Genomic DNA, 26,264 nt, shown 5'->3' with positions numbered 1-26,264 from the left:
TATTTGTTGTCTTCTTAGGTGAGCTGCAACCACTGCTAAGCATTTTGTGAACACCCTTGGTGCCGTTGTGACACCAAACGGAAGGACTTTGAACTGATAATGTTGTCCTATCACAAACCGGAGGTACTTCCTGTGGGATTTGTGAATAGGGATATGAAAGTAAGCGTCTTTTGGATCCAGTGTAGAAAGAAAGTCCCCTTTCTTCAGTAAAGGAAGTACTTGTTGGAGCGTGACCATGTGGAAATGTTCCGAATTTATGTATGCATTGAGAGGTCTCAGGTCTAGTAGTGGCCTTAGAGCTCCGTCTTTTTTGGGGATCAGGAAGTATAGGGAGTATACACCTGTTCCTTGTTGGTGTTGTGGAACCTTCTCTATGGCATGCTTTTCTAGCAGGGATAGTACTTCTTGTTTTAACAGTGTCAGGTGATCTTGTCTCATTGGACGCTGTTTGGGGGGGATGTTTGGTGGGGTAGCTGTGAGTTCCAGGCAATAACCATGTTGGATAATTTGTCTCACCCACCTGTCTGATGTGATGTTTTCCCAGACGGGTAGGAACTGTGATAGGCGTCCCCCGACCGGTGTTCTATGGTCTGGGGGGAGCTGTATGAAGTCACTGCTTTGGGGTTGGAGAGTTGCGGTTGTTGTTGTTTCCGCGACCTCTACCCTTGTTGTTGTTACCTCTGTAACTGCCTCTAGAATTACCTCTGGGTGATGTCGGTGTAAAAGAGGTTTGTTGCTGGCTTGTACCTGTATTTTTGGATCCTCCTCTATAGGTGGACCTACGAAAGGAACCTCTTTGGGTTGGCTGTTGCAATGCTCCCATTGATTTAGCCGTTTCCGTATCTTTTTTCATCTTTTCTAAGGCCTCATCTGTCCCTGAGCCGAAAAGTGTTTTCTGATCAAAAGGTTGGTTCAATAATGATGTTTGTACCTCTTGTTTGAACCCTGAAACTCTGAGCCATGCATGTCTCCTTAACATGATGCTTGTGTTTATGGATCTTGCTGCAGTGTCTGCTGCGTCTAGGGCGCACTTAATGGAAGTATTAGTTATTATCTTTCCTTCCTGTATGAGTTGATCTGCCCTCTTTTGATGTTCTTTAGGGAGATGCGTGATGAGTTTTTCTAATTCATCATAATGAGCTCTGTCATACCGTGCAAGTAGCGCTTGCGTATTAGCTATGCGCCAGCTGTTTGCCGCTTGGGATGCTACTCTCTTGCCGGAGGCATCTATTAGCTTCGACTCTTTGTCAGGAGGTGGAGCTTCTCCTGTAGTTAAAGAGTTTGCTCTCTTGCGAGCGTTTGTGACCACTAGTGAGTCTAGAGGAATTTGTCCCTTGATAAATATTGGGTCTTTTGGAGCTGCCTTATATTTTTTATCAATTCTTGGGTTTAATACCCTAGCCCTCACCGGGTCTTTGAATATCTCTGATGTATGATTGAGGAGGCCCTGAAGCATTGGTAGTGTCCCTGATGTTCTTTGTGCAGCAGGTAGAGTTTCTAAGAGGAAATCCTCTATTTGAGGTTCTGCATGTAGCTCTACCTTGTGGTATTTTGCTGCCCTATTAATTAGTTGTGCAAAACCAGTATTATCGTCAGGTGGTGAAGGTTTTGAGGGATACAGGTCAGGGTCGTTATCGTTGTCTGATCCTACATTATATTGTTCCCATGGATCTGCATCCTCTGGGATTGTGTCTTCATCCTCCCTAGGATGTTCTCCCTCTCCTGTGTCACTTTCTACATCTGTTATGGGTGTAGATGGGCGTGTGAGAGGAGTAGCTGGCCTAGTGTGAGGAAGAGGAGAAGAGAGTGTGTCTCAAGGTTGTGGAGAAAGGGGAGGAGTTGTATTCGTCCCCATTCTTCTCTTCTTAGGAGGAGTTTTGTCGTCCGACTGTTCATTCTTCCTCTTTTTAGGTAGTTCTGTCACTACCTTGCCAGTTTTTGGATCAATAAACAGAGTCTTTTGTTTAGGATCTGTTTGATGCTTCTGTGTCGGTACCGAAGTTTTTGGGTCCGAAAGGTGCTTTTTCTTCTGACTGTCCATTTGTATTTTCGGCACCGAGAATTTATTCGAATCTGATGTTTTCGGTGTCGAAGATGTCTTCGGTGTTGAGGTTATCTTCGACGTCGAAGCATGTCTCTGTTTCGATATGGACTGTTTCGACTTCCGAGCTTTCCTTTGTATGGAGCCTCGGTGTCGATGTTGAGGTGGGCCGTTTTTCGGATCCACCATGGTGTTTCGGTTTCGTTGCCGGGCCCGAAGGCGGGGCGTCAAACTTTTTTCGGTTGTCTGGCCGGGCTCGAGGGCGGGGTCGACACCGTGCGGGGTCTGTTTTTTGGTAAAGGGACGTCGTCACTCACGGTTTGATGAACGTCGATTTCCTCGACGTCGGACTCGTCCGCTTGTGACCCCGCCTCGTCCTCTTCTTCCTCCTCTTCGGGATGCTGGTCTTCGAACAGCTCCGGGATTGCTTGTGACTGCATTCTCGATACCTCGTGTCTTCGGGCTCGATGGTTTCTAATCGTCGACTTGGAGGAGAATGCCGCACAGGCTTCACAGTCCCCGGATTCGTGTTCAGGAGACAAGCAGAGGTTGCACACCTCGTGTAGGTCCTTGTGTGGAAACTTAGCACCACACGATGGACATTTTTTGAATGGAGTCCTTTCCATGGACTCCGGGCTGGACTACGTCGAGATGGGCCTCTTGGTCTCGTCGACGTAGCAGTTGGAAATCTTGTTGTGGACGTCGAAACGCGTCGAAATGGAAGTGTAGCCGCGTTCGATAACAATACCGTCGAATTGGAAAGGGAATACGCGCCGAATATAACCTTCTTTGTCGAAGTCGATCCGGAGCGCTTCGATCCTCATCCGAACCCGATGGCGGAAAAAAACAATCTAAGGATGGAGCCGATGCCCATGCGCACTAGCACCCAGAGGAGGAGTCATCGATCTTGTGACGACAAAGACTTCTCCAGGAGAAAAACAAGTGCAATCATCCGAGCCCAACACCAGATGGCGATCTATTCATAAATGTACCATCTGCAGCCCATATGCCTCGAACATACATGTTCTGACCAATGCCCAGTACGAGTTCCCCAACTACATGATGGCTTCAAGCTGTGGTATTTTGTATCAAACACATTGTCTTAATAAACCTGTACGGCTGCCAGTACAAGATTTATTAGGACATGCTTCCAGGGGGCACTATAGAGGTGCCTTCGGAAAAACCTACCACTGTCTAGTGAGCTGGCTGATTGGTCTCCTCTAACCTGCCACCACAGACATGCTGCCAACACCCTGCAGGTGAGAGCCCACGCTCTCCGAGACCAGAAACCATGCCTGCTCCGAAAGAAGATGTTCACACCTCCTCCGGTAGGATGGCAAGTATAGGAGGCCAGAGATCCACTCAAGATGAAAAGCATCTTTGAGTAAGAGCTGCCTTGCAAACTCCAGAGCACAGTACTACTGACATTGCGCATTCTCGGTGGTGTACAACAGATCTAACCAAGGCTTTTGCCCAGTGCTGAAAGAGAACTTAGACCACCTTCAGATGGAGACGCCATTCAGGATCCACAATGCACCTTCGGCTGAGTTTTTCTGGTCTGGTGTTCAGAGAGTTCCCCAGAGTTTGAAACACCAGGGAAATGCCCCAACTTTTCAGCCATATCCAAAGAACCAGGGCCTCTTGACAAAGCGTCCACAACCCCACCTAGCCCTGTTGGTTTCAGTGCCACATGGTGGTTGTGTTGTTTGTGAACACCTGTACTGGCCTTCCCTTGATGGAGGACAGAGAGACTTTCAATGCCAATAGGATCACTCAGAGCTTCAACAGTTTGATATGGAGTCCGGATTCCACCAGAGACCAGAGTCCTCTAATTTCCACCTCTCCAAGATAGCCGCCTCATTCCCGGAGTGACGCATCCGACATCACTGTCAGACCTGGTTGGTGAAGAGAGAGGGGTCTGCTGCTGACCAAAACACAGTTTTTTAAGTCACCACTGCAGATCTTTTGCCGTTCCCTCTGAGATATGGACCATGTTGGAGACATTACCCTGGATGCTGCACTCACGGGAAATTCAGGTACCATGGCAGAGCCCGCATATGCCAGCGGGCATGTGTCACAAGCAGGAAGTCATGAGATCCAGCAGCTTCAGAGTCGGTGTCACCGAAATCCAGGATAGAGGCTGAAACAATATCGTAGCCTGAATATCCTGGACACGCAGGAGAATAAGCCTGAAACTGCACAGTGACCACTACGGGTCAGATGAAAGAAAGTATCTGAGAGGAAGACCAGTGTGACTTCGGCACGTTGATAGTGAGCCCCAGCGAGTGTAAGAGGTCCGCTGTAGTCTGGTGGTGGGAGAGGACAGCCTGGGGTGAGCAGGCCTTCCATAGCCAATCTTTGAGTTATGGGAAGACTGGCACCTCTGATCTCCTCAGATGAGCTGCAACCACCGCCATCACCAGAATGAACACCCGAGGGGCGCTGCTTAGACCAAAGGGTAGCACAGCAAACTGAAAATGCACCTGCCCCACAGTGAACCGCAGGTAACGCCTGTGGGCAGGGTCTCAGACAGGACCTGAGCTAGCGTGAGCATCTTGAACTTCCTCTTGCGGAAGTAATTTAGAAGGTGCAGGTCTAGGATAATACGAATGCAGCTGTCATTTTTGGACACCAGAAATTAACGGTAATAACAACCACAACCTACTTCTGGCGTTGACACCCTCTCTATGGCTTCCTTGGCCAAGAGAGCCTCCACTTCCTGGCAGGTAAGAGAGATGATCCTCCGTCAGTCTGTCTCAAGTTGGTGGCATAGGGGGAGGAGTAGTCACGAAGGGTAGGGAGTAGCCCCTTTGGTCAATCTACAAAACCTACCTGTCTATGGTTATGGACTATCAGCGGGGGGAGGTGATGGTGAATCCTGCCTCCCACTGGGTGCCCATGATGGTAAGAGTATAACTGCAACAAATGATGGATGGAATGTTGAATAATTCAAACATTCTCCACCAGTCAAGAGATCTGGGTTAAATCCATTGTTCTTTTGCCCACTACGCCACCCCAGTTTGGACCCAGCCATATGCAAATCAGTCTGGACCCTGTGCCTCATGGGAACAGTCCAGACCGAACTGCCAAGGCTGGTCCTCCATGGACCGGCAACAAGCATCCTGGGACCGTTTCAGGATATTTCATGATGGTAAGAGGGCTGATTAGAAAGCTTTGGAGGATGTAGTTGCCGGGGACGTGGTGGACTGAACAACTGCTGACTACCCGACCCAAGGGTGTCTTTGTAACGCGTACCCTGCCATGCAGAGGCTGGAAAGCTTGTGCGCCACGGTGACCGGGTGGGTATGGATGCGGTTGGAAACCCTTTCCATAGCAATGAAAGGAGCAAAAAAGCAAATTGGTGGTGACAAGGGGCCATGGAAAGGCCCTAGGGTCCGGCCGTAGACCTGCTGTCCTTAAAGCGCTCCAACGCTGAACCCACCTGGTCTCCGAAGAAACAGGAGCGACGCTTGGACATCCCCAGTAAAGCCAGTCGTCCACAACCAGGTGCGGTATCGCAAAGCTAATGCCTATGAAACTGCTCTGCCCAGACAAAATGCTTCACAGAAAGCAATACAGAGGTAGATGCCACTTTGATTGAAAGCAGTGCAGTGTAGTTCGTATTTCCCTTATAGGCTCTGCGCAATAGAATGATACAAGAATAATATACACTATAGTTTTGGCAAAAGTCTTAGGTCAATATGCCTCTATCGAGTACATTAAACTTAATTACTCTGTATGCCAGCTAACTCAGAGGTCACTAGAAACTTCTTGAATAAACAAGGGAGTAGTTTCTGACAACTGCATAAACATGACAACTTTGTTTCCCTTAGAATCGGGAAACAGTCTCAGAATCGTGGAAACAATAGATAACAGCTTCACTCAGTCAACCGTGTATGCTTATTTTCTTCAGAGTTACATAGAAATTGATAGACGGGCGTTTCATTAAAGGATTTATTGAACAGACTTGTTTCTCGTGTAAGAGATATGAACTGTTACAATCACAAGACAGTATGCAAAATATAATATGTACAGCGTAAGCAGTAAGAAGAAATAATACTGCAATAGCATAGTCTTTTAGCTATGACATGTATTCATACACAGATACATAAATAACACAGGCTAAAAAGTGGATACTTGTCTGATGCTTCTAAATAGTTCTACCCCAGTGTACCTAACCTAAGTGTGGTACTAGTTAAGAAGTAGGTGCTGTTTTCTATAGTATAGACTAAGTTTGTATGCCAAGAGTCCCTCTAAGTTCTAATCAGCTCCATACATTTAGAATGAGAGACGTGGAAATCTCTTTCCAGATCTCAAACTTTAACACCCACGAAGGGAGTCAGAACACTGGAAGCTGGATTCTCTGCGAGCAGGGATGACAGCGTCTGGTCAGTGCGTCAGGCGGGGACTCTAATTCCTTACGAAGTTGCCGTGGCGAGCTGTGTCTTGCAGCAGGGCCGAGCCGTGGCAAGGGAAGGCAGGGAAGGCATATTTATACCCGGTAGGTGGCTGAGAATGTTAGCATGGACGTAAAGTCGGGCCGAGGAAGACGTCATGAATGAACCCCTAAGGAATAGTAGTTCATGCATAATAGAGGAGTTCGTGGAGAAATCAATAATCTAAGGAGGGAAAGTCCCAATGGCTTAAGGGTCTGGTTTCTAAGAACTCGTTGTGATGTCGGATGGACGGATGTAGGTGACCATGCCTGCATTTAGATAGCATGGCTAATGCCTAAATAAGGACTGGGATTCTATGCCTAAATAAAGGCAATGTGAGTTGTGCCTATAGAAGGACATGAGTCAGGAAAACCTATGTACGGGCATCTAAATCTAAACACAACAGCAGGAGACTCACCTGTGTGGCATGCCCATAATGACATTATCCACCCCACTTTCACTCGATTTATCAATGATTGTTTTCAGTGCTGGGATCAGGACTTCACAGCCCTCAAGTCCGAATCGTTTCTCAGAAGACCACTTTCTGTGCAGGTACTCTTCAAATCTGCAAAACGGAATAAAATGTTACAACTATTAGAGACAAACTCATAGTCCTATATTACCGCTATGGAAGCAGAAAGTAACAGTTGCCACTAAAAGCTCAATAGTTCAAGTGACTCAATAGTTCAAGTGATTTGTGAGGGACAGAAAGTCATTTAATTTGCAAACTTAAGGATATGAGCAAAATTATAAAATCCCAAAACACAGACTTCAGCTTCCCCAGGAATAAAAGCTGAAACAATAACCTACTGCAGTTCATTTTAATATTATGAAGATCTTTACATGTGCTAACATGGCAGAGATTTTTCTAGCTAAAACCCACACAATCACAAAATTAAGGGAACACCCAAAATCATGTTCTCACATAGATCAAAAGCTCCCACCGCTGGTTTTTGCTCAACTGTATCTAGTCCTGAGTTGCATAAAGTTCCAGATTCTCCTCACTAGTTGTCAGTCCTGACAATTCACTTGTAATATCAAAACCAAATTTACTGAGTGTCCGTAAACAGCCCCATAGCAGGTATAAACATGAACAATGCTCCTAAATTCTCTACCTTCCTGTGACTTTTTGCACCTTAGCTTATGATCAACCCATTAGTTGTACTGTTGCATGTCATGATAAATTTGAAGGAGTCTGTAGGAATCTTACTCATTGTTTCTGCTTTATACCAATGCGGACCGCTGATGTATCGATTCCTGCTTAGGTTTGATTACCCCTACAACTCTGTACAAGACAACTTAAGTTATTGAGATCAGTCCGGGAGATACCATTAATTAAATGCATGGACACCACCCCCCTACATGGGCGGTAAATTGCTCAGAACACTATGGTACTATGTTCTCCATTTTATTATTATTGGGGCACTGTAGGCTTCTAATGGGCACTTGATATTTGACTCTTTTGAGAGGTTTCTAGAATGATTAAACAAAATGATGCCACATTTATTTTCTATCGAGATGAAAAGTTGCTCTCCATTATAACGTTGATCCCCTGAACCACTTCCTATCACTTTGTTTAATTTCCATCAGCACTTTTTAGCACAACTCGTTGTGGATCTTTTGACAGCATTTGCAGTTTGGTTGGTTTGTTGTTGAAGACAGTACCTAGCAGAATTTTGTTGAGGTTTGCGTTGTAGTTCAGTCAAGCTAATCAAGCTAAGCCTCGGTTACACTCTTTGAAATCTACCTTTCAAGGGTGCTCTGTTATACATGTGGAGGTCCAGTCAGAACACGCATCATGTCTGCGGATGCTCTCTTCTACAGCCTGTCAGATATTTCACAGGCTGCAAGCGACTAAGACCAAATCTGAACAAGTATTGGCAAGCCATCTTATGTTGCAGAAGTAATACATTAGAGAACTAGGTTTTCAATGCAGCAAGAAGTATGATGCTCTTGTAGAGAGAGACATACAATGGTGTGTGTATAGTTCATTATACAAGTGAAGCTACCTACTGATCCTAAATATTGGCCTAGCCATGGCTAACTGCAAAGCAGCAGAATGTCACTGCAAAGGAACAATATTTCCTTGAGCGTGCTAACTGAAGCTGAAAATGATGTGGAGTTTTCTTGTAAATTAACCTTAAAACCGCTTTCCTCCTAACTCAAACTGATGGACAGTTGCAAGCATTTTACTCTAAAAGTAACATCAAAGGGGCAGGAAACTCTACAAAATTAACATGCAAAACACTTTCTGAACTAGACCTCGCAATAAGAGTGTCTGCAAGAACAAAGTGCAGTTTGCTATAAAACACTCCAATTACGCACACACATAGTGCATACCCTTTCTAAATAAGTTTTGTAAAATAGTTTGTCACACCCAGCCAAAAATGGTCAAACAGGTATTGAGTTGTGAATGTTGGAAATGTGTGCCAGCCATGCAATGACATTACACCACTTATTTACTGAGATATTACTCATTAAATTAATTGATGCCAGCTTGTGTAAGGTTCTTTTTGTGTGACTAGTTATTACTTACCACTGAACACCATATGGATATATTAAACTCCACTAGCCTTTGGCATCGATTAAAAAAAAAAAAAGAATTTAAATGCTAAAGTAAAAATATTCAAGAAAAAGAATGGCTGCTTTTTTTGCAAGTCGAATACTGTTACATTGTTCTGGCATCAAAGAGAGGATACTTGTTTATGTTTAATCTGAAGCTTTTCGGGAAATGCAACAAATTGGTGATGTTGTGTCGAGGAGGTTCCAGAGTTCCACGGCGTGTCTGTGGACGGAGCGGGTGTTGAGCAGGATGCACTTGAGGTTGCTGCTAGTGCTTGGCTTGGCGGGCACGGTGCAGGTTCGGAGGCAGGTGAACTTGCAGGTTCTGCAGGTGAAGGGTCCGTGAATGTGTTTCGGGGCGGTCCGGCAGCAGATGGGGTTCCGGCCGGCATTGAGTGCGTTGAGGGCAGCGGCGTCGTAGGTATGTCGGGTCGTCTTGCATCGGTGGGGGCCAGGGGTCCTGGCACTGGGCGCGGTCCGGGCGCAGACGGGCTTACCTTTGGCGCACATGCGGTGCTCCCGCTGCGGGCGTCCGCTGCGCGCTCGCTCAGGGGGCGTCATAAGTAGGGAGCCGGGAGGGAGGGTCAGCGGGGCGGCGAATGGGCAGGAGGGGGGGCGGGGCTGCAGGGGTCAGCGGCGGAAAAAAGAAATCGGCCGGAATCGGCGGGAAAAGCGGAGGTGGGTGGCACAGCGGAGGCTGGGTCTCCCACAAGGAGCTGCGGCAATCAGGCGCAATCCAGGAAGCAGGTCGGGAGGCAGGAGGCAGTGTAGCGTGGGGCGACCTCGCCTAAGGGGAGGCTCAGCGGTCGCTACCTGCTTCTAGTGTGGACCCCTTAAGTAGGGAGCCGGGAGTGAGGATCAGCGGGGCGGCGAATGGGCAGGAGGGGGGGCGGGGCCGCAGGGGCCAGCGGCGGAAAAAAGAAATCAGCTGGAATCGGCGGGAAAAGCGGAGGTGGGTGGCAAAGCGGAGGCTGGGTCTCCCACGAGGAGCTGCGGCAATCAGGCGCAATCCAGGAAGCAGGTCGGGAGGCAGGAGGCAGTGTAGCGTGGGGCGACCTCGCCTAAGGGGAGGCTCAGCGGTCAGTGCTTATATTTGTGCCCATATGGTTGACAGAAACGAGTTATGCATCAGGGGATATGACTACTATTCAGGCCTAAGGCGGGTCGTAGCAAAGTTCCAGTGAATCAAATGAACTCCAGAGTTTGGTGTGCGACTTTCGCCACGGTGAGGAGTGGAGTACATCATTGTCCGCGCCCCTTAAAGAGCTCAACCACTCCTGCCATATTTTAAAAGAAACATCAGAGGCACTTTTCCATTTACTTAAAATGACTTTACACGCAAATGTAAGCATAAGATCCATTAGGTATCGGTCATGTTTACTCACTAACCTCGGGTCTATTGCCCCCAATAAGACATATGCGAATTACCTAACAGGGCAGTAGTGAAAGATTCTTTGAATGTAGTTATAAATCTTGTCCCAAAAGGTTTGGAGCAACGGACAGTGAAAGAGCATATGAGCCAAGTCACCCACGTGAGATTTGCAATTCCAACATAAGGGGCTGTCAAGGAGTTTAAGCTTATAGAGTTTTTCCGGTGACCAGTATGTTCTATTTATCAACATGAACTTGGTCGGAGAGAGTATTGGAGATATTTTAAGGTGGGATAAGGTGTACCTTATCCCAGTCGAATGACATGTTAGAGGAGTTATGCTCATTTTTCCAAGCGAGTTCGCACTTCCTATGTGTTTTCTGAGGGTTAGGGGAGAGGAGTTTGTAAATCTTAGACACCATGTGACCCAGTGACATAAGTTGAGATAATTTGCTGCAAATTGTAGGATCATTCGGGGAGATGGCTCTGGCAGAGATAAAGGATTTGAGGCGTAAAAACCTATAGAAGTCAAGAGGTTGAAGATCAAACCGGGATTGTAAAGAGGCAAAAGGCAGAGGTGAAGTGCCCACGTAAAGACCTTTTAAATTTTGGGGACCAACCGTCCAAAAGGGAGGATATCTTTTTATGAAGTGTTGCAGTAGGTGGGCTCCCCAGCAGGAGAGCGATGCGTCCGCTGTCAAGACTATCTGAGGAACTGGCTCTAGGAACGGTCATCTGTTGGAAAGGTTTTATGTGTTCCACCACAGCAGAGAGCGAGGAGTTTGACCGTCTACCAACACTAGGTCTGTTAATTGGCCTTGATCCTGGTTCCATTGACGTGCTAAGCACTCTTGGAGATGACGCATTTGTAGTCTTGCATGGGGCACTACAAAAATGCAAGAGGCCATCATTCCTATGAGCTGCATGAACACTTGTGCTGGCAGGGAGTATTGTGGTTGAAACTTTGTAAGAAGAGCTTGCATGCTGGCTATCCTTACTGGAGTGGGATAAGTTAGCGCTTTGGAGGTATTTATTGTGGCACCAATGGAAATGTTGCATCTTGGATGGCTGTAGATGGGACTTGGTGTTGTTTATTGTGAACTCCATGTTGTGCAGTAGTTGAATAGTGGCATGCGTGTGCTGTACATACTGATTGTAGGAGCTGGCTTTCATGAGCCAGTCATCGAGGTATGGGAAGACATGGATGTGCTGTCTTCGTAAGTGTGCTGCCACTACTGCTAGGCACTTGGTGAATACTCTTGGTGCTGTTGTGACTCCGAATGGGAGTACTTTGAATTGATAGTGCTGTCCGTCTATCACAAATCTTAGATACTTCCTGTGAGCTTTGTGAATGTGAAAGTATGCGTCCTTGAGGTCTAGAGTAGCCAGGAAGTCATCTTGTAACAAGAGAGGAAAGACTTGCTGGAGTGTGACCATGTGAAAATGGTCTGACTGTATGTATATCTTTAGAGGTCTGAGGTCTAGAATAGGCCTTAGAGAGCCGTCCTTTTTTGGAATAAGAAAGTATAGGGAGTAAACTCCCTTGTTTTGTTGGTGCAGAGGAACTAGTTCTATTGCACTTTTTTCTAGAAAGGATATCACTTCTTGCTTTAGCAGTGATAGATACTCTTGTGACATTGGACGCTGTTTGGGTGGGATGTTTGGGGGGATAGACGTTAGTTCTAGACAATAAACTGATTGCATAATTTTTTGCACCCACCTGTCTGATGTGATGTTGATCCAGGAAGGAAGGAATTTTTGTAGTCTTCCCCCCACAGGAGTGGAATGGTGGGGGGGGGGGGGGGGGTGGGGGGGGGGGTGGGGGGGGGGGGAGTAGAGGGAAGTCATTGGGTAGGGGTGGAGGCAGAGCGAGAGTTGTTGGTTTTGCCTCTGCCTTTGTTATTGTTGCCCCTATTACCGCCTCTTTGGTAGCCCTTAGTGAATGTAGATTGGTTACGGGCTTTATAGGACGTGGAAGGGCTATCGGAGGAGTAGCCTCTTGTGTTACCTCTATATGATGAGCGACAAAAAGAACGTCTGGGAGCCTGTGATTGCAGGGCTCCCATTGATTTGGCTTGTGTCAGTATCTTTTTTCATTTTCTCTAAAGACACATCTACATTAGGGCCAAATAGGTGTTGCTCATCAAATGGCTGATTTAAGATGGAATTTTGTACTTCAGGTTTGAAACCTGAAATGCGTAGCCAGGCATGTCTACGGAGAAGGACACTGGTGTTAATTGCCCTTGAGGCAGTATCTGCGGCAACTAGGGCACAACGAATGGAAGCGTTGGTGATGTTTTTACCTTCCTGTATGAGTTCATTAGCCCTATTTTTGTATTTGTCTGGCAGATGTTGCATGATGGATTCTAGTTCATCATAGTATGCGGTCATATCTCGCATATAACGCTTGAGTATTGGTGATGCACCATATGTTAGCTGCTGGTGAGGCTGTGCGCTTACCTGAGGCATCAAGGAGTTTAGATTCCTTATCTGGTGGTGGTGCGTCACCTGATGTTTGTGAGTTAGCACGTTTACGTGCATTGGATACTACTAAGGAATTTAGTGGTACTGGACCTCTAATGTAAACTGGGTCAGCAGGGGCAGCTTTGTATTTTTTCTCAATGCGAGGGTTGAGGACTCGAGCACTAACAGGATCTTTAAACACCTCTGTTGCATGCTTAATGACTCCTTTAAGCATTGGTAAAATGGCGGTGGACCTTTGTGTATTGTCAAGAGTCTAATAAAAAATCTTCTTCCACAGCATCTGTGTGCATATCAACCCCATGGTATTGTGCCGCTCTCTGGACTAATAGGTTAAAACCGATAGTGTCTTCTGGCGGGGAGGGCCTGGAGGGATACACATCGTTTTGCGGGTCGTAAGGAACATCAGGGGTGTTATAATCGTCCCATGGGTTAGGTGATTGGGTGGGGGGGGGCTATCTGTACCTACTGGGTTATGCGCACCCGTGTGATCAGAGTCTGTATCTGCTAAATCATCTGGCTCAGTGGATGGTGCAGGTGAATGATGTGGTGTAGGGGTTTAGGTGGAGGTATATTCTGGGGAGGAGGTGGAGAAAGGACTCTTAATGGAGAAGTTGCAATGTCTCTTCTTGGGAGGAGGAGTCGCCGCAATCTTTTCTCGTGGTCTCTTCTTAGAGCTAAGAGTTAGTTGGCCAGTCATAGGATCCTTTACAAGAGTCTTTTGAGTGGGATCTGGTGTAAAAAGTTCTTCCGAGGGAGATAGATCTCTCGGTGTCGAAGGTTTGTTCGGCACCGACTCGGCAGCAGGTTTAGGGTATTTCGGCTTGGAGCAGTGAGGTTTTGGAATGTCTTTAACTGGAACATCTTTTTTCGGTTCCGGTTGCTTTTTCGGTTCCGAAGAATGTGGGTTGGGACCTTTAGGCAGTTTTTTGCTTGGCTCAGAGTGCGGTTTCGACATCGATGAGCCAGTGCCAGTCTTCGGTGCCGGTTGCTTGGGTGTGGGAGCGGCCGGCATGGATGAGGAAGATGGCTTCTTTTTCGGTGTCGGTATAGGATAGATGTCGGGAGTAGGCTGGCTGTAGCCCGAGCCGCCTGGAGGCTTAATAGGCTTCTTTGCCGAGCCCGAAGGCAGGGTATGGGAAGCAGTCTCTCGGTGTGCACCCGGGCCCGAAGGTGAGGGTGTGACCGAAGCCTTTTTTAAGGGTGTCGACGAAGGGTCGGGGTCGACTGTCTTACTCAGGACCCATTGCGCTGGAGTAATGTCTTTGACGTCTGAGTCTTCGGCATCAGAAGAGTTGGAGCCTTCTTCTGCGTGTTGGTGTTCTGGCATGTCGACTCCTTCGTAGATGTCGTCTGGAATCGGAGCTGACGAGCGAGCCATCGTTCTTCGAGCTAGTCGGTCCCGAATCGTTTTCTTGGAGCGGAAAGAGGCACAAGCTGAACAGTCTCTGGCCTCGTGCACTGGTCAGAGGCAAAGGTTGCACACCTCATGTAGATCGGTGTGTGGAAACTTCGATCCACATTGAGGACACCTCTTGAATGGCGTCCTTTCCATGAGCCAGAGAGTGAGGCCTAATTAGGCCCGAAGGCCTTCGTCGACGACCGGATTCGAAGACTTCGAAGTGGAGAAGGATCGCGCAGATAGGGGACGCGATCGGAACAATACCATTGAAATGGTGAGGATTGCGCGCCGAAGGAAACCAATTCCAAACGGGAGCGCTGGAAACACATCCGAGCCCGGTGGCGGAAAAAAACAATCTGGAGATGGAGCCGATGCCCATGCGCAATATGGTCCAAAGGAGGAGTTCCAAACAACTTTTCAGGACAAAAACAAACTGCAAACATCCGGGCCCAACACTAGGTGGCGATCTATGCACAGTGTGCAATCTGCAGCTCATATGCCTCGAATAGTATTTTTATACCTACTTGTGGTTCTAAAATAAAACAATATATTTTTATATACAAAACAATTGGCCTAGAGTGCAGTTCTCGAGTGTGGGAGACCATTTGCAGACTGAGTGTGTACATCAAATGCTTTACACTGTCCTCTGATACTGCCTTACTGCTCGACCAAGCTACCACTTTAGAGAGTAAGGTTATATCTAACTTTAACCTCTGCCAAACCTCTGTGGACTGTGGACTCTGTGCACATTAACTTACTTTGGAACAGTATATACAGAGCCACTTTCTTACACTCACTGACGTCAACTGATTCCAGAAGCTTGTGCGCACCTTCAGGTGAAGAGCCCACTAGCAGATTGGAAAAGCTGGAGTGCAGTTCATAAATTGCAACATTGTTAAATGGAAAAGGAGACCATAACACGGAATAGGGAGGTGGGAGAACAGTGAGGACTCTGCTGTTAGATTGATTATTCACTATAAAGTTTTACAGACAGTAAGTAACTTGTTCTGACCCAAGTCAGAACAAAGGACTGACCTAACTGTCACCTGTGGTGCACGATGGGAGCCTGGGGGTTCCTGGAGGCCTTAAAGGCACGGCGCCAACTTTTCATTTGTTACTATGCAGCCTCTCTAGGCTAAACCTGCCTCTATGATCCTGCCTGTTTTTACCTTTGAAAATAAAGGTTGTATGTTTCAAAGAAACTCAGGGCAGTTTGCATCTTTACATATATCACATCTGGTGACATATATCTTTATGGGTGTGTATATATATATATATATATATATATATAACATCAAGCACTATGAACTTCAGAAAGGAAGAAAAGAAACTATCTATGACCACATCACATGTGAATCCAAATGTGTTGTCTATCGACTCAAATGTCCTTGTGACAAGTACTACATTGGGAGCACTATAAACAAACTAAAGTTAAGGATACTACAACACCTAAGGGCGATCAAGAACAAGGACCCATGCTACCCAATGGCCTCCCATTTCACCGAGTACCATCAAAGTGACACCTCTCTTTTGAAATATTCGGGAATCAAACTATGCAAAACACCAGAACGAGGTGGAGACCAAATGCAACTTTTAAGACGTCTAGAATCCCGAATGATATTGAGTATGGGAACGGAGGCACCGTTTGGTCATAATCTGGATGCTGAACTGCATGTACATTTGTGACTTTCTGAAGAACCAATGACAATGTTGCCATTTGATTATATAGTTTTCCAAGGGAATGAAGTCTTTACCTGAATTGATGCTGGAAATTGTACATGTTGCGATTAATATAGACATTGAACCGGTTAATGCTGATGGTCCTACACATACAAAGTTTTCATTAAGAGGGAGAAATTGTGGCTTACTACAAAATTGGGATTATATGGAATAATGAAAAGGAGATGTGATAATTTTGGTACTTCACCATAGGAATTCTTTAAATCTTTTTAAATTATAAAAAAATTTTTTTTAAGTTGGATGGGATGAAATAATGCACTTAGAAACCTGATTTTGTTAAATACAGAAACCTCACCCAATCCTTCACTTGATCCCAATATCATCATCCCGCATTACAATTACCATACAATCCCTGTCCCACTTTCAAGTTCAAATAATCTTTACTCCCTTAGTTAAAATTAAAATTGGTATGGATAAAAACCTTACACCATTAGAAGGATCATGTTGTGAATAATTGTTAATACTTTATTTAAATTACCGGTTCAACTCTTTTCTTTTCTCAATGGGTATTTCACAATATAAAAAAATGTTTTTTTGCAAAAAAAATTTTTGCAAAAAATAAATGTACGAAAGGTGATATATTTTAAATACTTTATCTCAATAATGTTTTGATCTGAAAATGTAGTAGAGTACTTTACGTTGATTGTACATAAAATTTGTGTATATACCTTTAACATGTACAAGCCATGTATATACTGCTGGGTGGGTTGGTCAAGATGACCATGGAAATGGTAGAGGGTACTTACACTGAAATACACTATTTAAACAAGGTCTAGACCTAGGGACTCTATGGTCCAGTGGAAGGCAGGAGCCGAAACGCGTAGACCGTCCTTTTTTGATGCACGTTATGTTTGCACTGGTGTGTAAATAATAATAAAACGCTTAAAACTACTGTTGCTGTGCCGTGTCCTTTGATCTACAAGAAGTGGAGAGAAGAAGCTGTGGCAATATATATATATATATATATATATATATATATATATATATATATATATATATATATATATATATATATATATATATATATATATATATATATCGCAAGCAAATGACTCCATCCACTTCCACCAAAGCCTCGGCGGCGAAGAAGGAGAAGCGAACCACTTCTTTGTCAGGCAAGATGTTTTATTTCAACCTTCAGCAGCAGTCAACAGATGACGCGTTTCGGGCTCAAGCGCCCTTGATCACCTCAAATGTCAAACAGTCAAATGTGAAAGTTTTACATGCAATAATGGCAGTTTTGGAGCCTAGTATGGTGTTTTGCAGGCTGCATATGTATATGCATATTATCTATAGCTATGGGTGTGTATATATATATATATATATATATATATATACTGCCAGTCACGCGCTTGGGAAACCCCTGCACCCTCGAGGGACACGGTCAAAACTGGCTTCTGCTCCGCAGTTTGTATCTTTGCCCAGGGTACTGGGAGGACCGTATTCCACCCTTGGACACTTCAAGACACCCGGCAGTGTTGGAGACATTGTGCCCCACGTTGGGTGAACCGGAGCCCCGGTTCGACCCCTGCTCAATGGACGGTTGTGTTTGAGGGTTGGTGCAGTATGGGGAGCTGAGGAGGGAGTCGCCACGCTGAAGCCAGGTTGAAGTGGCCCGCGATATGTCATCACCCCCGTGGCTGTGCAGAACCAACGCACAGCATTCTGGTATCTGTAGTACAGACGCACTGGGCGTCCTACAGATGACACGGACAGCCAATAACATTTCCAGGCTGGACAACCGAGGGGCGGAGCTGACTCACCTGACTGGAATGGAGAAGGTATTTCAACCACTTTGCTTGCCTGCTCCATGCAAACACCTCATGGCGCTGATGAAGGCTGAACCAAGCCGAAATGCATTCGCCCTAATGCTGGTGTCCGTGGCAATAAAATCCCTCCAAAGAATCCTCTGTGTGGTTCCCGCTTCTTGCTTCTGTTGGGGAAGATTTCTGTTCATATTTCAGCGCGACTGCCAGTCACGCGCTTGGGAAACCCCTGCACCCTCGAGGGACACGGTCAAAACTGGCTTCTGCTCCGCAGTTTGCATCTTTGCCCAGGGTACTGGGAGGACCGTATTCCACCCTTGGACACTTCAAGACACCCGGCAGTGTTGGAGACATTGTGCCCCACGTTGGGTGAACCGGAGCCCCGGTTCGACCCCTGCTCAATGGACGGTTGTGTTTGAGGGTTGGTGCAGTATGGGGAGCTGAGGAGGGAGTCGCCACGCTGAAGCCAGGTTGAAGTGGCCCGCGATATGTCATCACCCCCGTGGCTGTGCAGAACCAACGCACAGCATTCTGGTATCTGTAGTACAGACGCACTGGGCGTCCTACAGATGACACGGACAGCCAATAACATTTCCAGGCTGGACAACCGAGGGGCGGAGCTGACTCACCTGACTGGAATGGAGAAGGTATTTCAACCACTTTGCTTGCCTGCTCCATGCAAACACCTCATGGCGCTGATGAAGGCTGAACCAAGCCGAAATGCATTCGCCCTAATGCTGGTGTCCGTGGCAATAAAATCCCTCCAAAGAATCCTCTGTGTGGTTCCCGCTTCTTGCTTCTGTTGGGGAAGATTTCTGTTCATATTTCAGCGCGACTGCCAGTCACGCGCTTGGGAAACCCCTGCACCCTCGAGGGACACGGTCAAAACTGGCTTCTGCTCCGCAGTTTGTATCTTTGCCCAGGGTACTGGGAGGACCGTATTCCACCCTTGGACACTTCAAGACACCCGGCAGTGTTGGAGACATTGTGCCCCACGTTGGGTGAACCGGAGCCCCGGTTCGACCTCTGCTCAATGGACGGTTGTGTTTGAGGGTTGGTGCAGTATGGGGAGCTGAGGAGGGAGTCGCCACGCTGAAGCCAGGTTGAAGTGGCCCGCGATATGTCATCACCCCCGTGGCTGTGCAGAACCAACGCACAGCATTCTGGTATCTGTAGTACAGACGCACTGGGCGTCCTACAGATGACACGGACAGCCAATAACATTTCCAGGCTGGACAACCGAGGGGCGGAGCTGACTCACCTGACTGGAATGGAGAAGGTATTTCAACCACTTTGCTTGCCTGCTCCATGCAAACACCTCATGGCGCTGATGAAGGCTGAACCAAGCCGAAATGCATTCGCCCTAATGCTGGTGTCCGTGGCAATAAAATCCCTCCAAAGAATCCTCTGTGTGGTTCCCGCTTCTTGCTTCTGTTGGGGAAGATTTCTGTTCATATTTCAGCGCGACTGCCAGTCACGCGCTTGGGAAACCCCTGCACCCTCGAGGGACACGGTCAAAACTGGCTTCTGCTCCGCAGTTTGTATCTTTGCCCAGGGTACTGGGAGGACCGTATTCCACCCTTGGACACTTCAAGACACCCGGCAGTGTTGGAGACATTGTGCCCCACGTTGGGTGAACCGGAGCCCCGGTTCGACTCCTGCTCAATGGACGGTTGTGTTTGAGGGTTGGTGCAGTATGGGGAGCTGAGGAGGGAGTCGCCACGCTGAAGCCAGGTTGAAGTGGCCCGCGATATGTCATCACCCCCGTGGCTGTGCAGAACCAACGCACAGCATTCTGGTATCTGTAGTACAGACGCACTGGGCGTCCTACAGATGACACGGACAGCCAATAACATTTCCAGGCTGGACAACCGAGGGGCGGAGCTGACTCACCTGACTGGAATGGAGAAGGTATTTCAACCACTTTGCTTGCCTGCTCCATGCAAACACCTCATGGCGCTGATGAAGGCTGAACCAAGCCGAAATGCATTCGCCCTAATGCTGGTGTCCGTGGCAATAAAATCCCTCCAAAGAATCCTCTGTGTGGTTCCCGCTTCTTGCTTCTGTTGGGGAAGATTTCTGTTCATATTTCAGCGCGACTGCCAGTCACGCGCTTGGGAAACCCCTGCACCCTCGAGGGACACGGTCAAAACTGGCTTCTGCTCCGCAGTTTGTATCTTTGCCCAGGGTACTGGGAGGACCGTATTCCACCCTTGGACACTTCAAGACACCCGGCAGTGTTGGAGACATTGTGCCCCACGTTGGGTGAACCGGAGCCCCGGTTCGACCCCTGCTCAATGGACGGTTGTGTTTGAGGGTTGGTGCAGTATGGGGAGCTGAGGAGGGAGTCGCCACGCTGAAGCCAGGTTGAAGTGGCCCGCGATATGTCATCACCCCCGTGGCTGTGCAGAACCAACGCACAGCATTCTGGTATCTGTAGTACAGACGCACTGGGCGTCCTACAGATGACACGGACAGCCAATAACATTTCCAGGCTGGACAACCGAGGGGCGGAGCTGACTCACCTGACTGGAATGGAGAAGGTATTTCAACCACTTTGCTTGCCTGCTCCATGCAAACACCTCATGGCGCTGATGAAGGCTGAACCAAGCCGAAATGCATTCGCCCTAATGCTGGTGTCCGTGGCAATAAAATCCCTCCAAAGAATCCTCTGTGTGGTTCCCGCTTCTTGCTTCTGTTGGGGAAGATTTCTGTTCATATTTCAGCGCGACTGCCAGTCACGCGCTTGGGAAACCCCTGCACCCTCGAGGGACACGGTCAAAACTGGCTTCTGCTCCGCAGTTTGTATCTTTGCCCAGGGTACTGGGAGGACCGTATTCCACCCTTGGACACTTCAAGACACCCGGCAGTGTTGGAGACATTGTGCCCCACGTTGGGTGAACCGGAGCCCCGGTTCGACCCCTGCTCAATGGACGGTTGTGTTTGAGGGTTGCTGCAGTATGGGGAGCTGAGGAGGGAGTCGCCACGCTGAAGCCAGGTTGAAGTGGCCCGCGATATGTCATCACCCCCGTGGCTGTGCAGAACCAACGCACAGCATTCTGGTATCTGTAGTACAGACGCACTGGGCGTCCTACAGATGACACGGACAGCCAATAACATTTCCAGGCTGGACAACCGAGGGGCGGAGCTGACTCACCTGACTGGAATGGAGAAGGTATTTCAACCACTTTGCTTGCCTGCTCCATGCAAACACCTCATGGCGCTGATGAAGGCTGAACCAAGCCGAAATGCATTCGCCCTAATGCTGGTGTCCGTGGCAATAAAATCCCTCCAAAGAATCCTCTGTGTGGTTCCCGCTTCTTGCTTCTGTTGGGGAAGATTTCTGTTCATATTTCAGCGCGACTGCCAGTCACGCGCTTGGGAAACCCCTGCACCCTCGAGGGACACGGTCAAAACTGGCTTCTGCTCCGCAGTTTGCATCTTTGCCCAGGGTACTGGGAGGACCGTATTCCACCCTTGGACACTTCAAGACACCCGGCAGTGTTGGAGACATTGTGCCCCACGTTGGGTGAACCGGAGCCCCGGTTCGACCCCTGCTCAATGGACGGTTGTGTTTGAGGGTTGGTGCAGTATGGGGAGCTGAGGAGGGAGTCGCCACGCTGAAGCCAGGTTGAAGTGGCCCGCGATATGTCATCACCCCCGTGGCTGTGCAGAACCAACGCACAGCATTCTGGTATCTGTAGTACAGACGCACTGGGCGTCCTACAGATGACACGGACAGCCAATAACATTTCCAGGCTGGACAACCGAGGGGCGGAGCTGACTCACCTGACTGGAATGGAGAAGGTATTTCAACCACTTTGCTTGCCTGCTCCATGCAAACACCTCATGGCGCTGATGAAGGCTGAACCAAGCCGAAATGCATTCGCCCTAATGCTGGTGTCCGTGGCAATAAAATCCCTCCAAAGAATCCTCTGTGTGGTTCCCGCTTCTGTTGGGGAAGATTTATAATATATATATATATATATATATATATATATATATATATATATATATATATATATATATATATATATACATACATATTACCTACTGGCGGTCGCCAGTAGGTATATATAGTTAGGATTTTTTCTCTATGGGTTTTTTGAAAATTCTATGTCTAATAACTTTGGCGTTTGTGGACGGAATCGGCTGAAATTTTCAGGAAAATGGCACATTTTGTTTCTGAGCAGCCCTTGAAAATTTGGGGGGGGTTCGTCCAGTGGGGGCCGAGAAAAAAGGGGGGTCCCAAAACGTGTTTTTAACATTGAGTTTTCCATAGGGCGGTTGGCCTCACTTTTAGCCCGAACGGCTGAATGGATTTGCACGAAACTTGGCAAAATTGTAGGGACTGGTAGCCCGATGTGCCTTTTGTAGGTCTCAATATATGTGCTCCAGTGGATTTTGAGAAATTAACGTTTAAAAAAAGATATATATCTGTAACAGCGGACCGGTTAGCGCTCTGGTTCGCGGACTTTTCGCGCAACGGAGCTTTGTGAAGCGAAGCTGATTGGTTCTCCGGCGTCTGTCAACATTCCAAACAGTCCGTAGCGGCCGCCATCTTGTCTCTCGGTAGGATCGAGAGACAAGAGGAGGTCAAAACAAAGGGGGAAATAACTATAAGGGGGCATAGTAGATCCTCGCTGACCCCCTAGGTTTGATGTGGAGGTTTTAAAAGGGCCCCGCGGGGCAAAAAAAAATAATAATAATAATAATCGAACGGCTGAATGGATTTGCACGAAACTTGGCAAAATTGTAGGGACTGGTAGCCCGATGTGCCTTTGCTATGTCTCAATATATGTGCTTCAGTGCATTTTGAGAAATTAACGTTCAAAAACAAGATATATATCTGTAACAGCGCTCCGCTTCGCGGAGATAAAATTATATGTGTATTACCTAGCTGTTGCTAACACCAGTTAGCGACGGCTAGTAGGAGATAGCGACCATCTTGGGTCCCACTTTGCATGTGAGTGATATTTATCACTAATGACATGCAAAGTGGGCATGCCAAGATGTTAGCGACTGGAAACAGTCGCTAACATCGCTATCTCCTATTATCAACTTTTGGAAATATTCGAGATAAGCGCGAATATCTCCAAAAAGTAACAGCTGCCCTGAGCAGTTCTTAGCCATGTTATCCAATGGGAGGTGGATAACATGGCTAAGAGCATTAGCTCGGTAATGCATGAATATCGCGGAGTTTTCAGCGATATTAATGCATTGCGCTCGTTTTTTATCGTATTTGCGATAAACCTTGATAATAGCAAGGTTTATCTGCGATAATTTCTGACGGTAAAAAAATCTTTGCAATGCATCGTTAGGGATAAATATCGCTTAACTTTGGTAATATGCCCCAACGTCTGTTAACGTTCGATTCGAAGGAAATCAGGAATTGTTGAAAAACATTGTGTGCGCCATCTTGTCTTTTTTCAAATGCCACACTTTTGTCGTGCACGGCAGCCATTTTAGATGCCTTGACCAGATCCACTCTGTGCACGCTGTCGATCCTTAGCATGGCTCCCCACCCTCGCAAGCATCTCCCCCAGGCAGTGGTCACCCCCGCTCTCTGTTTTATGCATGGGTAATAAACCTCCCCCCATCTGCGCTGTTCTTCCCTGAGAATCACACCCTGTGCCCGCCCGACACCCCTTTCGCCCTATTCACTACCGCACCCTCTGACACTCCTTTTCCTCTGTGTCCGATTGTCCAGGCCGGTCCTAGGCTATCAGCTAGCCCTGCAGATGTAGTTTATGGCCACAGCTGTAAAGAATCACCCGTCTTCAAAGGAGTTATAGTAGATCAAGGCCCACACTCGATGAGATCCGTCACAGCAGAAGCGTTGCTATTATCTGAAAACCATCCTGTATTGTGATTGGGGAGGGGACCGAGCGTGAAGCGGAAGATTCCAGGGATGACTCTTTGTACATCAAAGTTTTTACAATTATGTGTCACATTAAAAATATATAGCACTCCGACAAAGTAGTAAGATTATAAAACTTTAATAATTTATAAATATATACAAGAAAACAAAAATAGTAATAACATATAAACATTTTTAGAGAAAAACAACGAAGTAGCGGTCGGCTGTGCGAATAGTCCCAACGCAGCACAACGTCCAGATTTCCGGCGTGGGGCGTCGCGGGGGGTGGGTGATCAGTAGCAAACTGTTGTGCGAATAGTTCCAAGGCAGCAGAACGCGCCGAAATCTAGATGACACAAAAGTGATGTCTAGTAAGTTGCCACCCAGCAAATAACGGCGTGGGGCGTCGCGGGGGGTGGGTCATCAGTAGCAAACTGTTGTGCGAATAGTTCCAAGGCAGCAGAACGATGGCACCAAGGTGATGTCCAGTAAGTTGCCGCACTGGTTTTGGTATCCTACAATGCTGCTCCGAATAACGGCGTGGAGCGCCCCGGGGGAGGCGGCGTGAACGGGCCTCTCCAGGTGGAGTCTCGTCTGTTGTAGTGGGGCGCCCCTTTACCGTTTCAGTTGCCATTCCGTCCGCTTTTGGTCCACTGTGTCAAAATCCGCCATTCAGCTGAGTTGCGCCCACTCTTGCGGTGCAGCGATAGGCGGCTGTCACAGGACTCTCAAAATGGCGGCAGGCTGTTTCCTTTTTGGGCCTGGTCCACTGAAATGGCCCTGGGACACCTTGGAAATCGGACGCTTGTCTGCTAGGTCTTGGACCCCATTCTCGAAAGCGTCCCCTCCGCCTTGAGAATTCATCAAAAGTTTTGGGGGCCCCGACTCCTGCAGGCTTCTGGTGGGGAGCGGCTGCCATGATTGCTCGCGGAATGACCACGACGGAGCTACGAGATGGTGGTGCTCTCATGGTGACGCCAGCTTCAGTCTGAAACATCCAGAAACAAGGTGGGGCTTTCATCGTTTGGGGAAAAAAAAAAAGTTTTCATCCAATGAAAAGTGTTGTTTTTAGGTCATATGATCAAGCCTTCCATCATTAGGAAACCAAAAGTAAAATGAACCAATGAAAAGTTTTATAAACAAGTCACATGACCTGTTATGCGGCATAGGGTATAAAATGCGGAGAAAATACGTTGGCACGTGAGGCGGCGTCAGTAGCGGACCGATGTGCGAATAGGCCGAAGGCAATACAACGCGCCAAGATCCGGATGGCATCGAGGTGGTGTCATAGTTGAGAGTTCTGAGCAGCGGTTGTAACACTGTCTGAAGCTTATTTGCAGCTGCTGCAGCTTCACTACGCGCCAAGATCCGGATGGCACCGAGGTGGTGTGTAGGAAGTTGCCGCACTGGTGTGGCCATCCTACAATGCTGAAAGTCGGCGTGGGGCGCCCCGTTGGCCTGTGAGTTTGCGTCAGTAGCGGACCGATGTGCGAATAGGCCGAAGGCAGCACAACGCGCCAAGATCCGGATGGCACCGAGGTGGTGTCTAGTAAGTTGTCGCACTTCTGTGGCCATCCTACAATGTTGAAAGTCGGCGTGGGGCGCCCCGTTGGCCTGTGAGATGGTGTCAGTAGCGGACTGATGTGTGAATGGGGCCAAAGGCAGCGCAACAATATTTTCTACTATATTTCCGGTGTAGAAGAGACCACAAGGCGCTGAGATGCCAAGATCCGGATGGCACCGAGGTGGTGTGTAGCAAGTTGCCGCACTGGTGTGGCCATCCTACAATGCTGAAAGTCGGCGTGGGGCGCCCCGTTGGCCTGTGAGATGGCGTCAGTAGCGGACCGATGTGCGAATAGGCCGAAGGCAGCACAACAATATTTTCTGACTGACACCACAAGGCGCTGAGATGCCAAGATCCGGATGGCACCGAGGTGATGTCTAAGTTGCGGACTGATGTGCGAATGGGGCCAAAGGCAGCGTAACAATATTTTTTGTATGGAAGATACCACTAGGCGTTGAGATGCCAAGATTCGGATGGCACTGAGGTGATGTCTAGCAAGTTGGTGTGGTCATCCTACAATGCTGAAACTCGGCGTGGGTCACCCCATTAGCCTGTGAGATGGCGTCAGTAGCGGACCGATGTGCGAATAGGCCGAAGGCAGCACAACGCGCCAAGATCCGGATGTCACCGTGGTGGTTTCATAGTTGAGAGGCACTTCATCTGCAGTGGGGCGCCGAGATCCGGATGGCACCGAGGTGATGTCTAGCAAGTTGCTGTACTGGTGTGGTCATCCTACAATGCTGAAACTCGGCGTGGGTCGCCCCATTAGCCTGTGAGATGGCGTCAGTAGCGGACCGATGTGCGAATAGGCCGAAGGCAGCACAACGCGCCAAGATCCGGATGTCACCGTGGTGGTTTCATAGTTGAGAGGCACTTCATCTGCAGTGGGGCGCCGAGATCCGGATGGTACCGAGGTGATGTCTAGCAAGTTGCTGTACTGGTGTGGTCATCCTACAATGCTGAAACTCGGCGTGGGTCGCCCCATTAGCCTGTGAGATGGCGTCAGTAGCGGACCGATGTGCGAATAGGCCGAAGGCAGCACA

General features: G+C 47.9%; 1 protein-coding gene across 4 annotated transcripts in view; it reads right to left on the bottom strand.

Moving 5' to 3' along the window:
- Positions 1-26,264, bottom strand: part of OGDH (oxoglutarate dehydrogenase) — a 666,388-nt gene that overhangs the window by 427,765 nt on the left and 212,359 nt on the right. For all 4 annotated transcript variants that reach the window (XM_078666769.1, XM_078666768.1, XM_078666770.1 and 1 more), the window contains one exon: positions 6,896-7,042. In XM_078666769.1, the coding sequence (XP_078522895.1) occupies positions 6,896-7,042 (147 nt within the window). The remainder of the gene's footprint in view (positions 1-6,895; positions 7,043-26,264) is intronic.

This window comes from Lissotriton helveticus, chromosome 11 (genome assembly GCF_964261635.1).
Source record: "Lissotriton helveticus chromosome 11, aLisHel1.1, whole genome shotgun sequence".
Taxonomy (NCBI): domain Eukaryota; kingdom Metazoa; phylum Chordata; class Amphibia; order Caudata; family Salamandridae; genus Lissotriton; species Lissotriton helveticus.
Note: the sequence above shows the minus strand (reverse complement) of the source record. Positions and strands in the feature narration are given on the sequence as shown.